This window comes from Oryctolagus cuniculus, chromosome 21, assembly GCF_964237555.1.
Source record: "Oryctolagus cuniculus chromosome 21, mOryCun1.1, whole genome shotgun sequence".
Lineage (NCBI taxonomy): Eukaryota > Metazoa > Chordata > Mammalia > Lagomorpha > Leporidae > Oryctolagus > Oryctolagus cuniculus.
The window spans coordinates 19,850,017-19,867,322 of NC_091452.1; the positions used below are offsets into that span (position 1 = coordinate 19,850,017).

The 17,306-nt window shown below is 53.6% G+C and overlaps 1 protein-coding gene across 4 annotated transcripts in view; it reads left to right on the forward strand.

The window, feature by feature from the left end:
- MYO18B (myosin XVIIIB) overlaps positions 1 to 15,355 on the forward strand; it is a 245,008-nt gene extending 229,653 nt beyond the window's left edge. For all 4 annotated transcript variants that reach the window (XM_070066045.1, XM_070066043.1, XM_070066042.1 and 1 more), the window contains 2 exons: positions 12,000 to 13,248; positions 15,119 to 15,355. In XM_070066045.1, the coding sequence (XP_069922146.1) occupies positions 12,000 to 13,236 (1,237 nt within the window). In that variant the 3' untranslated portion in view covers positions 13,237 to 13,248; positions 15,119 to 15,355. The remainder of the gene's footprint in view (positions 1 to 11,999; positions 13,249 to 15,118) is intronic.
- Positions 15,356 to 17,306: the final 1,951 nt, after the last annotated feature.

The window sequence follows — 17,306 nt, forward strand, 5'->3', positions numbered from 1 at the left end:
GGCGTCCACCGCAGTGCCTGAAGTTTGACCCCAAATGCCTGGCCCCTGCCACCACCTTTAAATTGCGCCGCAATTACTTCTCTCCCGGCTGCCGCAGGCTGTCGCCTTCAGCCTCCTCCTCCTCCAGCCCACCCTCCATGAGTTGGCCGGCAGGGTCCCTGGCTCCAGTGCTTTCCCATAGCCTACAGCAGGGGTCAGCAAACTATTGCCTGTAGACCAATTCTGGCCCTCACCTGCTGTGGTCAATAAAGCTTTATTGGATTCTAAAACAGCCTGAGATCCATCTCTTTATCATGTTTTTATTTATTTATTTATTTATTTGACAGGTAGAATTATTGACAGTGAGAGAGAGAAAGGTCTTCCTTCCCCCCTGTTCACCCCCCAAATGATCGCTACGGCTGGAACTTCCCCAATCCAAAGCCAGGAACCAGGTGCTTCCTCCTGGTCTCCATGCAGGTGCAGGGCCCAAGCACTTGGGCCATCCTCCACTGCACTCCCGGGCCACAGCAGAGAGCTGGCCTGGAAGAGGAGCAGCCTGGACTAGAACCAGCGCCCATATGGGATGCCGGCGCCGCAGGTGGAGGATTAACCAAGTGAGCCATGGTGCTGGCCCCATATCATGTTTTTTCTAACATATTGTCCATGACTACCTTTGCACTATGATGATAGCAGGACTGAATAGACACAGTAATGTCGGACACCAGACACTCCAGCAAGCCAGAAGCATTTGCCCTCCGGCCTCTCACAGAAGAATCTTCGCTGACCTCAGCCCTCCCAGATGCAAGCCCACTCCAGCCAGTTTGTAGAAAATGACCTTAAAAGAGAAGTTTATTGAGTACAAAAAGATTTTGAAATCCACACATAGCTTTTTTTTTAATAGTATGTGTTTTTCATGACCTTTTCAAAAACCTCTCATAGGCATGGTTTTCAAAATGTTTTTTGGGGGGCTGGCGCCATGGCTCACTTGATTAATCCTCCACCTGTGGCACCGGCATCCCACATAGGCGCTGGGTTCTAGTCCCGGTTGCTCCTCTTCCAGGCCAGCTCTCTGCTGTGGCCCGGGAGTGCAGTGGAGGATGGCCCAAATGCTTGGGCCCTGCACCTGCATGGAGACCAGGAGAAGCACCTGGCTCCTGACTTCGGATCAGCGTAGCTCTGGCTGTGGCGGCCATTTGTGGGGTGAACCAATGGAAGGAAGACCTTTCTCTCTGTCTCTCTCTCTCTCACTGTCTAACTCTATCTGTCAAATAAATTAAAAAAATAACACAATGTTTTTTGGACCCAAATAAACTCCTCTCTTACTTCCTTGTAGAACTGGAACGCCTCTGAGCCTGTTTTCTGGCATTCTTCCTGCCTCCCTCTCTGGTTTCATTTGCTCCCTTTCTTCTTTATAGTCTGTGCCCCAAATGGTTTGTGAGTCCGCCTCATGTCCGATGCCACCTGCCACCTGTGTCTGGGATCTTCCCCCTGGCTTCATGCCATTCCCTGTGCTTCCTCTCCTGTCCACTCCTTCTCATCTTTCAGACCTCAGTTCCTGCATTGCCTGCCTCGGGAGCCTCCCCGAACCACCCCCTCCCTTCCTGGGGAGGGGGCCTGGCACTCTTCTGCTTTGGTCCCAAGAACCCAAATGCTCCTCCTCCATAGCACAGTCCGTGTTAAGCAGAGACAGTCGCATCAGGTGTCTTCATCAGGCTGTGGGCTCTGTAAGGGCACAAACTTGGTCTCTGAGTTTAGTCCGCAGCAGACATCCAGTCAATGGATCCGGGACCAGCAGAGAGACATCAGATGAGTTCTTACCAGGATGATGGAAAGGGCGATGTTGACATCAAGAACCAGGGACTTGCAAGGCAGATGAACTCTTCCTTAACGGAGTGCAAGCTCCGAGCAATGCAGAAGCAGGACTGACAGACAATGAGGGTACTTTAGAAAGTCCACAGAAATGGAGCTAAAAGAAACGCATGAGCATTTTAAAGTCCATATATATATATATATATATATATATATATATATATGAAGGTTCTTCCAAAAGTTCATGGACAATACCTATTATGAAAACAGCTGAGCACAGAGTTCAGCGTATTCTCTGTATACAGTAAACCTCTCTTTGAATTCTGTTTTCCCTGACCTTCTTGAAGCCCCTTGTATGATGGGGAGGACTGAAGGCCCGGGAATGAGCACCTCCATATGCGGCCTGAGGCCAGAGACAGGTGGCAGGTGCAGCGGAGAAACCCAGGGCCGACAAGGGGTCTCCAGGATACACCGAAGGGGTGCTAAGGCCAAGACAGAGGACCGCAGTTCAGTAGTGAATCACATGTTTCCCGTGGGTCCAGTCCCAGTGGACAAAGGACTTCCTGACGCAGTGTCCTCACCTCTGGTTCTAGGAGATAGGATCATTCCCACCAGTCATGGGAACACTGGGCACTAGAGGGGAATCCCCCTACGCCCTGGCTGGGTGGGGGCTTCCCTGAAGCAGGATAAGGTTGCTGTGTAGATAAAGCAGTCAGAACAGCAAATAGTCTCCACCCGGGGAAGGTTGAACTGGGGGAGCAGACGAGAAGATGAAGATGGAATGGAGGTGCTTAGGGAGCGCTTGGCGTCCCCTGTCGGTAGCTTTGGGAAATCCAAATGAAATTGTGCGCCCCCGTCAGAGAGTTTATTATCCCTAAATTTCAGCGGCCAACCTATCACCACTTAATTAGTGACGCCGTGATTGTAATTTATTGCCAAACCCGGCTCTCTACTGTGGCTCTTGGACTTGTACCACATCGCAAAGTGAGCCGTGGAGATTATTGTATGAATTATTCTCACTCACATAATCATCGTGATTTTAATTACTGTGTAATCTTCGCTAATTACTGTTGTATGTATCATTTGCTTTGGTGCCGATTTAACACAACTGCTTTTCGTTTGGCTAAAAAGATGGCATTACAACTTTTTCCTTTTTCCGGGAGAAAAAAATCGGCTTTCTATAAACACTTATAGCCCCATATTCTTGGCTTTCAGTCCTAAGTTAAATAGAAAATGATTTAGATAGCACCACCACCCCCGTTTGTTTTTATCAGGTATAAGCTTGGCTCAAATTAGTAGAAAAAGGTCTAAATGATAGGGTATTTTCTTTAAAAAAAAAAAAAAAAAAGAAAAATAAAGTTGTATTACTTTCAAGGAAATGCAATTACTCTACCACAAGCCTGAAGCCAAGACTAGGTTGCATGAGCCTGAGGACTGCTTAAATGATTAGATAAGACTTGTTTGTAATTAGTTCATTAATTATGGATATGGGAGTGGATGGTGCTTAGCATTAAAAACAGCCTATTCTCAAAGCAGGTTAAGTATCCGACACCAATCTCCCTTCGATAGCTCAGTGTCTACTGGTTTCTGCATTCTTGGAACCCGAGTGCACGCCATGTTTAATCCATCCCAGAGACGCCTGATGAATGGGCCTCTCACGAGCACGGTTCCACATCGTCCCAGGACATCAGGGCTCTCTTCTGATTTGTAAGTAGGAGGGAGAGCAGTGGAGAAGACCTTGAAGCAGAGAGTATGAGGGTGTTCGAATGCAAGCCCTGAGCAAGCAAAACCAGGTGAGCTCTGGCTGTGGACCCGGGATTCATCCTTAGCGTGCACATCAACCATGAGTGGACACATTTCCACGGAAGAAGGGCCACTTCCTGTCCATAACTCCATCCAGCTCTGTGGACCTGTTGTGAAATTTCAGGCTCTCCTAGGTTAGTTGCTGGCTTGGAGAAAACCATTCACATTCAGCATGGATGGTTCATAACACTCTCTCAGCAGCCGCAGTTCTTCGAGCTAAAGCTTTGTTATTTAACAAACTGCAGGCAAGTGCACCTTGATGAACTTTTAAAAAATTGACCATGCCTTTAGAATTACCACCTAAATCAAGGCCAGACCATCGCTAGCAGTCCTGAGACTTTTCTTGTGTCCGTTCATGTCATAGCTTTCTCTCCTGCCAAGGGTGACCACCATCCCGATTTCTTTTTTCTTTTTTCTTTTCTTTTTTCTTTTTTTTTTTTTGGACAGGTAGAGTGGACAGTGAGAGAGAGAGACAGAGAGAAAGGTCTTCCTTTTTGCCATTGGTTCACCCTCCAATGGCCGCCGCGGCAGGCGCGCTGCGGCCAGCACACTGCACTGATCTGATGGCAGGAGCCAGGTACTTATCCTGGTCTCCCATGGGGTGCAGGGCCCAAGCACTTGGGCCATCCTCCACTGCACTTCCTGGCCATAGCAGAGAGCTGGCCTGGAAGAGGGGCAACCGGAACCATCCCGATTTCTAACACCCCAGATTAGATCTCTTTTTGCGCTCTGTAGAAATCTGTTTTCTTTTGTGTCTGGCTTCCTCCTTTCAATATTAAGTTTGTGAGGTTCTTTCCTGTAGTTTCACTGTAGCACCGATCCACCCATTCTCCTTGTTCTGTAGTTTGCAACAGTGGTTCTCAAGTGGTGATGAGTGTGTACCTCCGCCCCTCTCCCTCACCCCACCCTCGCCCAGGGCACATTTCGAGATGTCTGGAGACATTCTGGGGGATATGTCACCGAATTGGTAGAGGCCAGGGATGCTGCCTCACCTCCTGCAGTGCACAAAGCAGGCCACACAGAATCAGCTGGCCCAAATTTTCCTTGACGTCACCCTTGGGAAACCCTAGTCTGTAACACTCCGTTGCGTGACTATGAAAGAAAGACTGATTTGTCTTATTTTTAGTAGACATTTGGGTTGTTTCCAGTTCAACACTATTATGAATAGGGCTTCTTTGAGCAGTCATGCTGACATCTTTCGTTAGACGAATACACAGATTTCTGCTGGGTGTATACCCAGGAGTAGAACGGCGTTAGTAAACACTAGCAAAAAGTGTATACTCCCACTTGCAATAAATAAATGTTCCAGTTACTCGACCTTCTTGCCACCACCTGGGTTTGCAATTTTTAAATGTTTTAGCTCTTGCAGTGAATAGAAATATTCGATTTTTCATCCGAGCGTGCACCTCCCAGATAAATCTTTCCATGTGCTCGTGTCTTCATTTGCGAAGCCTCTGATAAAGTCTTATACTCATTATTTTTTCCCTTTGGCTGTTCCTTTGGTATGGGTTAGTAGGAGTTCTTTATGTACTGTAGATAAAAGTGCTTTTTAGGGTATGTTGGATGCACTCTATCTTTTTTACTCTCATATTGGTTTATTTTGATAAACAGATCTCGATTTTACTGTTTCCCTTTATACATATGTTTTTTCCTCTCTGTTTGGTGCTTTTCATATCCTGTCGAAGATTTCTTTGCCTATTTTCATGAAAGAATTCCATTGTGTTTGTTGGAGACACGGAATCGATCTACATTTTATATCTAGATAACACATTGGGAATTGATATTTATTTATGGTGTGAGGCAGGGGTTAAGATTCATTGTTTTCCATATCAGTACCCAGTCGGCCCAGCGCGTATACTTTAGAGAAATAATATTTTCCCACATCCTACAATGGTGGTATTTTTGTCACAAATCAAGTGATCGTATCTACATATGTCTTTCTCCAGTCTCTGTTCTACTGATTCATTCTTGTATGTCTTTCTCTGGTTCAAACTAGGTGGGGTTCCAGTTCTCTCTCTCTGATACTCTAGACCACTCTGGAACTTGAGAACATCCTATAGAAGTGAAGCCAGGTTTTTGGTTGGAGTTTAGAGATAGAATTCACTCTGGGTTGCATTCTGGAAGCTGATATTGAATCTACTGGTTTAAAGCCCAGAGAAGGGTTATTGGGGTTTAAATAAATTGGCCCAGAAGAGGCAAATGGAACCTTTTGTTTTGTCTGTCTGCAATTCTACTCCTTTGTTTGTTTTTGTTTAATTCTACGAAACTTCCTTAAGGCTCACTTCTTTTTGAATTATTTATTTATTTATCTTCATTTTATTTGAAAGGCAGAGAGAGACAGACAGAGACAGAGACAGAGACAGAAAGACACGTAGACAAATAGACAGAGATCTTCTGTCCATTGGTTCACTCCCCAAATGCCCTCAACAGCCTGGGCTTGGCCGTCATGAAGCCAAGAGCCTGGAAATCCATCTGGGTCTCCCGTGTGGCAGGGACCTGAGTCCTTGTGCATCACCTGCTGCCTCCCAGGGCATACAGGAAAGTGGGTGAAAAGTAGAGGTGCCAGGACTTGAACCAGGCTCTCTGACACAGGATGCAGGTGTCACGAGTGGCACCGTAAGCTGCTGCTGCTGCACCCAAGTCCACCCCCTGAAGTGCACTTCCTGGTGCTGGGACTCGGGACTCGCAGAAGGAAGATTCAGATCTGGTCTGGTTCAGAAACTGCTTATCTCATTGGGAGATGCAAATAAGTAAACACTGATTATAGTACAGAGTGATGGGGAAACCCAGGGAGGCTGTGGGAGCCAGGAAAGGCCCCCGGCCCAGCCTGGGAGGCAGGCAAGGGATTTTTGCTGGAGGCCACATCTGGGCTGGACTTCGAAGGCAGGTGAAAATGTTTGTCTGCTTTTGTTCAGTGTAGAGCAGTGGCACCCTGGGAGGCAGCAGTGATAGCTCCTCACGTCCGTGGGTCCCTGCACCTGCCAGGGAGACCTGGCTTGACTTCCCGGCTCCCAGCAGCACCTGGCAGATGTGCGTCTGCCCATCGGACTGGTCCTGCTGTGTCTCTCTCCCTGTGTCTTTCTCTGTCCTTCAAATAAACAAAGGTAAATTAAAAAATTTAGAACACTGCCTAAAGTGCCACATTCTTTCTTCTTTTTTACCTCCTCCCCCTCCCCTCTCACCCTCTCCCCTCCTCACCCCCCCCCCCCAAAGGTGTCTGGGCCTGTGAACTCTGTCTGCGGCCTTTACCTGAATTTGGCAGTTGCTAGCATTTTTCCACACTGACTTCATTTTTTATCCCCCCACCCTGGTATATATCTCAGCACATTTTCTCTTTTCCTTTCCAACCAATGGGAAAAAGAAGTTGCAAACACCACCCCTCTTCCTCTTAAATAATTTCACCCTTTCTCCTGTGAAGAGGGACGTCTCCTCACTGTGGCACCACTGTGGCACCTAACGACTTTAACAAGTCCCTAACATGGTCTCTGATCCAGACATTCATACTATCCTAAACGTGTTCTAAAAATGTCTCATGTCACTGGATTTTGTAAAAAGAAGCTCTTGAGTCTCTCTCTCTCTCTCTCTCTCCCCGTCATATTCTCTCTCTTTTAAGAACTTTATTTTATAGCCATATTAGATTTACAAGTTGGATAGTAAGTACCCTTAACCCTTCTCGCATTCGTCTTTAGTTCCTTTTAAATTAGAGGGATCCTCTTATTCTCTTCTGTCCCCCATTGAAATGGGTTTTAGGGGGATGGTGGATGGAGCTGGGTAATCCACTGTTCTTAATTGACACATGGTAGTCCATGGTTATGGGATGCAGTGCACTAGCGGGATCCACGTGTACCACCTGCACCATGCGTAATGATCAAAGCAAGGCTCTCAGCATTTGCAGCTCCTGTAGCGGTAGTCGTTTCTGGGGGCTGGGAGCCTTCAGCGTCTCCCAGTCGTTTAGAAATGGATAGTAAATTGCTGCAGGCTGGAGCAGCCCTGTTATGCTTTGGAACCCTGGAGCTGAGTCCTGTCTCACTGCATTTTGCTTGCCACGTCTAACCTTTCTCCGTCCCCCTACCCGCCGGCCTCTCCTAGTCTCTGGTGACCACTGTAAAGCGCTGGTCCTGGTTCCCGGCAGCCAGCGAGCACGTGTGGCGAGGCCAGAGCCAACACTGCTGGCCACGGGCGGCATGTGGGCAGGTGAGCCCTGGGGACAGCTCGCAGGGTTGGTTTCTACAAATGTCAAGGACTCAGAGAGTCCTAGTTAAGCAGCAGCAAGAAGAGCGAGCCAGACTTGGGAGTTCTCTTGTCTCATAAAAAGTTATTACAGTGAATATGGCATACTTACAGCTCTATTCCCTGACTCATATCTCTGTGCCTTCAAGGCAGGAGTGACCAGGCTTAGGGATGGTGCTCGCATCCCCCCCCCCCCGACTGTCTGTGCAGCCTGCTTCCTTGGATGTCCCCCACGCAGGGGGGTGGGGGAGGCATCCTCCCTGCGCTCAATCTTCCTTCCTGGCTGGGCGATGTTTTCCAGCCCCAGTCTCCTTGCCTGGGAAGTCCCGATCCCGGCCCTTGCTTGTCGAGGGTATTGCACGTTGAAAATAAGCCAACAGCTGGTGGGAGGAATCTTCCTCCCCTGCTTAGCGTCTCTTTCTCTCCCCATCACCACCACCCGATCCTAGCCCTCTGCCAAAGCTGGACTCAGAGCAACCTCCTCCAGCAAGGCTGTGTGCCCGGCTCCAGTTCCTCCCGTCCCCACCTCATCCACCTTCCACTGCATGCACTCCATGGTTCACTGTCGATCTAGCATTGCCTGCATTGCTGACCCCGCCCCTCTTCTCTCCGGCTCCCCAGGAGTCTGCACCCTATGGCTTGTGTTCCTGTTTCAAGCTCCCCAGCTGGGGCTTCCAAAGCACCAGACTATTCTAGAAAAGTGGGTCTTCACCCCGCCCCAATCCCAAGACACCAGGTCCCTGCTCCCCCACCCCTCCCACCTGCCTCCCACACCCCCTCACCCCCTGCAGCCAGACTGGCGCCTGAGTGACTCTACTGGGACACATTGGTTTCCCACCTATGACATCCATTGCGCCAGGTGGGGCATGCAGAAGGCGGGCAGGTCTCTCCTGGCACTGACAGCTCTGGGGCCGTTCAGGGGGTGGGGGGAGCCCATGACCTCTGTACCTAGGACACAGCATTCTTGGCTTGGGGCCTCCAGGCAGCCTCCCAGCCCCGTCCTGCTGGCAGCTTCTCTGCCCCCCGGGCTGTCCCAACTTCTGCCAAAGATGAGCGTAGATGGTCCTCTGTTGCACCTGTGACCGCCCCTCCCACACCCCCCCTTTGCCCCTCCGTCTCCTCCTTCCTTCACCTCCTCTGTCACCACCTCCTGCCCCTTCCTCCTCCTCCCCACCTCCCTCTCCTGTTCACACCGCCACTGCTATCTTAGGGGCTCTGCCTCCCTTCCTTTCACCCTCTACCCATCCTCTCCTTTCCACACCTCCGTGTTCTTCCTTCACTGTCTCCTCTTTTGATGGAATCCAGCATCACCTACTGAGCGCCTCCTGCAGGCCAAGTTCAGTGCTGACTCGGAGGATGCAGGAAGCAGAGTCAGCAGCTCCTGCCAGCTGTGCCTCGTGGTCTGAGTTCCCCACCTCCCTGCCTTCACCCTTTTTCTCCCTGTGTCTTGGGCTCATCCTCCTGCCACCGCCCGCCTCCTCTCCCTGCGACTTCCCCTTCCTTCCCCTCCCCAAGTCCTGGCCTGGCCTCTGCAGCCACCAGTGGTGGGGGGAGCTGGGATGAGCAGGATGGCAGAAAGCCAGGGCGATTGGGCCACAGGTGCCCCTGATGCCTCCATCACCCCCGCCTGGCAGGCGATGGGGGAGACTGAGTACCCGAGACGCATCCGTCACGGCCACCTCCTTCCAGAACCAAGACGGCAGAAATGACTTTTGTCAGCTCTGCTGCAACACCCCTGCCCCCAGGCAGCCCCAAGCTGTTTATTAAAAGAAAAAAAAAAACATGCAGGTGTGTGAATGCCATCTCGCCGTGGATCAGGGGAGCGGTCCCAAAGCCATGATGGAGACAGACACACCTCCAGGTCATCACCAGGGAGCCCTCCAGCTCCTCTCCCCGCCCGTGTCCAGCTGTGATGGGGACAGAAGGTGACAGGCAGGAAATGGCAGGGGAGGCAGCTGCTCCAGGAAGTCGCGGTGGCTTCTGTTATAGCCAAGGTCACGGTCACTCTTCCGTGCATCCCTCTTCGAACTTCACCTGAGGTTTCGATGGGGTCCAGGGGTGGGGTTAAGCCCTGGGAGAGCCAGAGATGAGTCCCGGTGATAATGATCACCATTAATTGTTAATGATTGGTGATGGATAGTCATTAATAATTGATTATTAATTATTCATCTCAGCTGTTAACTGTGGTCTGGGTAATTGTGGCATCAGGGACTTTACTCACTCACCTAACTACCCCACTGCGAGGTAGAGTGCTCCCACCAGAGAGGGGTCAGGCCGAGGGGGCAGCAAGTGCCCCCTCCTCATGAAGCCCTTTAGCAGGGCCCAGCACGGCCATGGCCACCTCCCTGAGGGCCTGGGCGGGGGAGCTCCTGCCATCCCCCAAGGAGGGTTCTGTGCGGTGGTTTCAGCTGCAGGCTCGGGCCTGGAGTAGGCAGGCAGTGTCCTGCTGCGCGCTGCAGTCCACTCACACTGCTCTAATGAGAGCGCCGAGGACAGCAGTGTGGAGCCGGGAAGTGCAGAATCCAGGTGTTCACAGACGCGGTATCTGGCTCCAGACGGCGTCTCCTCATCCTGTACTCATGGCAGAGAGGAGGAGGAGGGGGGAGGCGAGGGCTCAGCCCAGCAGTGAAGACCTCCGCAGTCCACAGCAGAGTGTCCGGGGTTCGATTCCCGGCTCCCGCTCCTGCTGCTGCCTCCAGCCAGTGCAGACCTGGGTGGGGAGGCAGTGATGACTGCTCAAGGAATTGGGTTTCTGAGACCTCGACTGAGTTCCCAGCTTCCAACTCCGACCTGGTCCAGCCCTGACTGTTGTGGGCATTTGGGGGGAGTGGACCAGCAGACAGAAGAGTTTTCTCTCTCTCTAAATCAATCAATCAATCAATCAATCAATAAAAAGTCTTAGAAACCAGAGAGGAGAGGGTGTCAGGAAGCTCTCATCCATAGGGCACTAATCCCCGCTCACCCAGGGAGTCCCTTCCAGGGGCCTCTGGCGTGGCTGGGGCTTCCTTCCCAGGTGCGGAAACCTCCTGGGTGGGTACAGTTAGTTCTCCTCCTCCAGATAGCTCCGTGGAGTTGCACGGGACGGGGGGACAGCAGTGCAGTGGTGACCCCCGTCTGGGTGAGCAGGAAGCCCCCTCAAAGCCTGGCTCCAGAATCCCCGCCGCCCTTCCTGTCCAGGAGGCAGAAGCCCAGGAGCCAGGCATGTCTCCTGCCAAATCGCCCAGGAGTGAGGACTCTGTGGGAGGGGGGGTGGGCAGGTGGGCGGGAAGAGGCTGGTGGCTCTTGGAGGGAGGGCAAATGGATTTTATTTGGTGCAGGAGAGGCCAAGGGAGTCCAGTGTCTCCCTGCCAAAGGACGCCCTTTCTTGCTGTCGGTAATTCCGCCCTACTGCAAGCCTCCGCGGGTTTGCGGCTCAGCGCCTGTGAGCTCCGGGTGCCAGGAAAGCCCAGAACGGAAACCGCCTCTCCTCTCCCATGCAGCCCCACAGCGGATGTGGTGCGGGTCTTCCCCATTGGCGTTTCCACCGCAGCCCCGACTCTGAAGCAACCAGGGTGGTAAAATTTTTTTTGAAATCAATAAGCAGTGTTTTTCATCGTGTAGATTTTTTTGCACCCTTTTGGAAAGCTGCTGGTACACACAGTGGGTTCTTTTTGCACCCAAATATACTTGCACCTTTAATTCCATGTGTCCAGGGACTTCTCAAGTGCCCTTGTATTTGGGTCACTGATTCTCTGAAGCCCTGGCAGGCTGGGACCATCCTGGGGGCTTGGCCCTAGATAAATAAAGGCCCACCACTGCCCCGCCCCTCCCCCTTGAGTCCTGGAGAAGCAAACGCCTGTCTGTGCAGTGCCTCCCGGATGGCGGGTCATGTCGAGTCAGATATAATGGCTCATAAATCTCAGTCATCCATTCCTGGCTGCAGTTTTAATCTACTCAGATGTACTTAGCGGGGTTTAATTATAGGCAGAAATTGCATTTCAGAAAGCAACAAGAAACCATTTACATGGCTTGAATCCGCACATTAAATCACACGGTTCATTTGAGAGTGCAGCACGGACCGACCGCCTTTCCAAAGAGAAATAATAGTAGCGACCGTGCCTAGCCCCTCTCACGCCGCTTGCATGGCTCCCGTGTGACTCGCACAGTTCCTACTACCTGCACTTCTCTTCCTGGCACAGGATGAGCGAGGAGGCTGGAGATGCAGAGAGGCCCCGGCCGGCGTCGGCGCTGAGCAGAGCCTGGGACGACCGCGGCAAGACCCCCGGGGAGACCTCCCTGTCTCCCGGCTCCGTGCGTCGGCACAAGTCCTGCCACTTTGGGGATGGCGAAGGGGTGGGTGCCCAGAGAAAGGCCACAGAGCGCTCAGGGGCTCTGTCTGCTTCCCTGGCCTCTCGAAGCCCAGACACATCCCCATTGCCCAGGGCAAAGCTGCCCAGCCCCTCGGCCGCCCTTTCCGAGTTCGTGGAAGGACTTCGGAGGAAGAGAGCCCAGAAAGGCCCAGGGAGCAGGCTGGGCCTGGAGGACTGGCCCACGCTGCCCATTTATCAGACCACGGGCGCCTCCACGCTCAGGAGAGGCAGGGCCGGCAGCGACGAGGGTGACCTGTCGCTGAGGGCTGGGGGGATTTCACCCCTGGAAACCGAGGGGGCCGCGGGGACCTCGGCCGGGCTCCTGCGCTCCACCAGCCTCAGATGCATCCCCTCGGAGGGCGCCCAGGGCACGGCCACGCTCCCAGAGCAGCGGAAGACACGGTTCAGCTCCTGCGAGGCACTGCTGGAGTCGGGACCGGGCTCCTGGAGGAGGCTCAGCCCGTCCACGGCGCCCGGGGGCATGCTCTTGTCGCCCCCGCTGCGGCCTCGGAGGCGGTGCCTGGAGGCCTCTGTAGATGACGCGGGCTGTCCTGACCTGGGCAAGGAGCCCCTGGTCTTCCAGAACCGCCAGTTTGCCCACCTGATGGAGGAGCCGCTGGACAGCGACCCGGGCAGCTGGAAGACCCCCAGCCTGCACTACGAACGCAAGACCAAAGTGGACTTTGACGAGTTCCTGCCGGCCATCCGTAAGCCCGGGGCTTCCACATCCTTGGTCAGAGCCTCCAAAGACGGGGCAAGCGGCCCCCAGGCCCCCAGCGTCCACTTTGAGACGGAGGACGCCGACCGTGGCTTTCTCTCGGGGATCAAGACCATCCTGAAGAAGAGCCCGGAGCCCAGGGAGGACCCCGCCCACCTCTCGGACTCATCCTCCTCGTCCAGCTCCATCGTGTCCTACAAGAGCGCCGACAGCATCAAGAGCCGCCCGGGACTCCCGCGCCTCCAGGGTGACGGCGGTGAGCGCACGTCCCCCGAGAACAGGGAGCCAGTCCCAGGGCGGAGGGAGGATGACGTGGAAAGCATTATGAAGAAATATCTGCAGAAGTAGGGACGGGGCCAGGTAAGGAGCTGTAGCCACGACCCGTTCTCCTGGGGCCGGGGCGCGGGGTGGGCGGAGAGCAGCAGGGGCCCCCTGGGCTGGGGGCCTGGAGGGAAGTGGAAGCTGCTCTGGAAACCAGGGCTTTTGGGGATCTTCACTGAAATGGTGGTGGTGAGCGAGCCCCCTGGCCAGGTGCCTGGTTCCTGCTCGCTTTAAAAGGCAGCCGGTCCAGAAAGCGAGAGGGCCCTGCAGGGTGGGCAGTGCTGGCAGAGGGGCCAGCTGGGCTCCTTTCCCTCACCCTGTTCCCCCTGGGGCTGGAGAACGGCGGGGCCGGCGTGAGATAGTGGCAGTGCTGTCACCGACGCACGGAGATTGCGTCCGTGACACACATGTGAGGGGGCTTCAGAAATTTCCTGCAGAGGGCGAATCCTGAAAGACACACTTTGACACACAAAGAAAGATTTTGGTTTTAAGACCCACATTGGTACTCTTTCAATTCTCTGTGCCACGAACTGTTTGAATGCAACCCTCACAGGGAGAGGGGCTGGGGGCCAGGATGGAATGCAAATCCTCCTAGCAAGGACGTGGGCAAAGCAACGCCTCTCCCTCCGCCCCCCTACTCCCTCCTGATGCCCCAGCCCCAGTCTCCCTGACACACGTCTCAGGTTGGAGGTGGGAAGAATTTGTTGCTGTAATGGTTGCCCTGAGTATCCGAGTGCACCTCACAAAGTTCCTAGCAAGTGGAATGAGGAGGTAAGTTGGTCCTGGTGCAGAAAGATTTTGAAATCCATGCAGAGATCTCCCCGTAAAACATCTTTCTTGAGCGGTTGGAAGACCCTTGATCTACCAGGCTGGTCTAGTCCTCGTGGTAAGAGTTCCTTGGCATTATTTATTTCCATTTGACAGGTTGACAAACTGAGGGTCAGAGAGGCTAAGTCATCAGGGCAGAACCAGGATCCGAAACCCCCTCGAATCCCGACTTTATCCGCCACGCACCTCTGTAGGCGCACATCCCAGGGGCCTTCCTGAGTGAGGGCCGAGCTGTCCGCAGCCCACGGGCCCTCCTAAGCCTCCTGGGTCACGAATCTCAGAGCGCAGGGCAGCTCAAGGCTCAGGCGGCCGCACCTTGACCCGAACGAGCTGCCCGTCCCTTTGCAGAAGCGCCCTGAGCCCATCACAAAGCCATTGCCCCTTCCGCGGACACGGGCTCGCGCTGCAGCCGAGCAAATTAATTTGCCTTAACACAGTCCTCTCCTTGCTCTCAATTACCGAGTAAAGATCTGATACTCATTTACATTATTATGCTCCTGGGCACATGGAGAGCACTTTGAAAGGCCAAGGAAAGGCCAGGCGCCCGTCGGGGGCACAGTCCTTAGCAGAAGTCCTCATGGAACCTTGTCTCTGCCACTTTTTTTTTTTTGTATAAACTCAAGCTCCCACCCTTCCCCCATGGATGCCCCAAGTCTTCCTCTTCCACTGCTGTCCACGCCTGAGCTTTGAACAACACGGGGCAGTGCCGACTCCCTAAACAAACCCCTTCCACGCTCAGATCTGCCTTCTCCTGGTTGGGAGCTCCGGGGCAGGTCCTGTAGTATCCTCTGCTGCGAGTCAAGGTGCCAGCCGCCCACAGAAAGTAACATTGTGGGTGGACCGAAAATATGACCAATCACCAAAGGAGCTCGGTGCCCACTGGTTGCAAAAACATGGCAGGTTGCCCTGCCCCTGGGCCCTGGGCCTTTTAGGAAGTGTGTTCCAGCGTTTCCTCTTTTTGGTTTTCTTTCTGCCACCTGCCCTTGGCCACGCCTCCTGGTGGGGGGTCTGCAGGAATGCACCCCAGGCCCCCCACCCACGTTCGTTCTCCATCCCAGTGCTGACCTGCGTTTGCTTCCAGCTTCCTCAGGTGCAGCTGCCCTTGGAGACTTGTGACTCCGCAACTGTCTGGGGACAGAGAGAGCGGCCAGGCCTCCACCCCCCACTCCACCGCCACCACCCAGGAGCCGCCAGTCCAGAGCCAGCCAGCACGGCCAACCCTGAAGACGAGATGGGGCTCACAGAGGCAGAGTCAGCAGCGGGCGCAGAGCTCCCACAGTGCTCAGTCTGTACAAAATAAAGTGTGAGCTCCTTGGCATCCGTGTCTCCTCTCTGCTCTCCTCTGTGCCACGAAGGACTCGGTGCAGGGAGGGGGTGGCGGAGGTGCAGCTAGGGGTGCAAAGGTTCCGGAGAATGGAGCCAGCCCACCTGTGGGTAGTTTGAGGTGCACCCCGCCGATTCCACCCCTTACACATTAGTGTGCAATGGCCTTGTTTCTCCCCTGCAGCCAGCCAGTTTTAGCTCAAGTGTGAACCTCCTCCAGGAAGTCTCCCTAGATACATCAGGGTAAAATGAGTGCTCGTTCTACACACTCCCTTAATCTCCAAATGTAGCTCCATCGTGTTTCCTTGGTCTGTTTATCAACACTGTGTGCACAGAGTGGGCCAATGAACAAACACAGGGGCTCACACACCTGAGTGCATACAACACCCAGACACAGGTGCATCCCAACAGCGTGTGCTCACACCAGCATACAAGAATCTGGACTTCGTCCCCAGCGGAACTGGAGCCATCATTGTAGATTGCTCTGACAAAGTGCCCAAGGCCAGGCAGATGGTAAAGACCTCAGGGTTGTTCAGCTCAGGGCTCTGGGGACTGGGAGACCTCAGCTCCTGGTGAGAGCCCACATGCTGCTTCGTGGCCTGGCAGAAGGCATTGCACCGTGACATGGCACACACCGGCCTCGGAAGGCTCCCCCTTATGGCCAAGCCACCTCGGCAATGGCCCAAGAATCTACCAATACACAGATTAATTCATCCAGTCCTTGAGGCAGAGCCCCCGGGTGGGACCCAGTCACCTCTGAGGATGAGCGTTTGGCCTGGAGGCTGGGATGGTGGCACCCCATATCAAAGTGCCTGGGTTTGAGGGTCTGCTCAGCTCCCAGTCCCAGCCTCCTGCTGGTGCACACCTTGGGAGGCAGCAGGCAACGGCTCAAGTAGTTGCGTCCCTGCCACCCTCATGGGAGGCTTGGATGGTTCCTGGCTTCCAGCTTTGGCCTGGCCCAGCCCTGACTGTTGTAGACATTGTGTGTGTGTGTGTTGGGAGGTGTTAGTCAATGGGAACTCTTGTTTCTTTCTGTCTCTCAAATAAATAAATATATATAATTCTATAACAAAAATTAAGACTCCAGATCTCAAGACCATGACAACCAAATTTCTGCGTTTCAGAGGGCACAAACCATATCGAAACCATAGCAGTACATGTGCCCACGGTGACATCGTCACCGCCACCTCTGTGTGTCCGAGGACCCATCTGATGGTGGTGGTCCCAGCTCCCGCTGATGGGAGTGAATTCCTGTGTGTGTGTGTTTGCTGGGTCTCCCAGTACACAGTGCCCCAGTCTGTGTGCCTTACACTGCAAGGATATCCTGTCTTATGGTTCCAGAAGTCCAAGTTCAAGGTGAAGGTGTGGGCCCTGGAGAAGGGCGGGGAGCTTTCTCCTGGGCTTGGCCATGGCCGTCTTCTCCCTGTGTCTCTATCATCTTCCTTCTCTCTCTCTCTCTCTCTCTCTCTCTCTCTCTGTGTGTGTGTGTGTGTGTGTGTGTGTGTGTGTGGCTAGAGGTAGAGTGGAGGATGGGGCTGGGGGAGGGAATCACTGGAGACCCCTCTGGGAGACCTCGGCCCTCCCCACCTCTCTGGTGGAGGAAGTGAGTGGAACGGTGGGATCTGTCTTCAGGGGTGCGGTGCAGGTGCGTTCTCACAATGGGTAGTCCACAGGCAAATGCTCTCAGGAGAATGTGCCCTCTCCAGCCTACCAGTCACAGGAGAGGGGGAGGGCCAGCTCAGCGGGCAGAGCCGCTGCCCACAGACAGAACAGCGAGACCTCCACGGAGGGTTAGGAGGAGAGCACTCCCCAAAAGCTCACCAAGGCTTGGGCATGGGGTCAGCTCGGGACAAGTGTCGGGCTTGGGTACCAGGTGCTCCCAGAGTGGTTTTTTTTTTTTTTTAATGTGAAACCTGCGGAGTCTTGGAGCCTTGGGCACATCACTT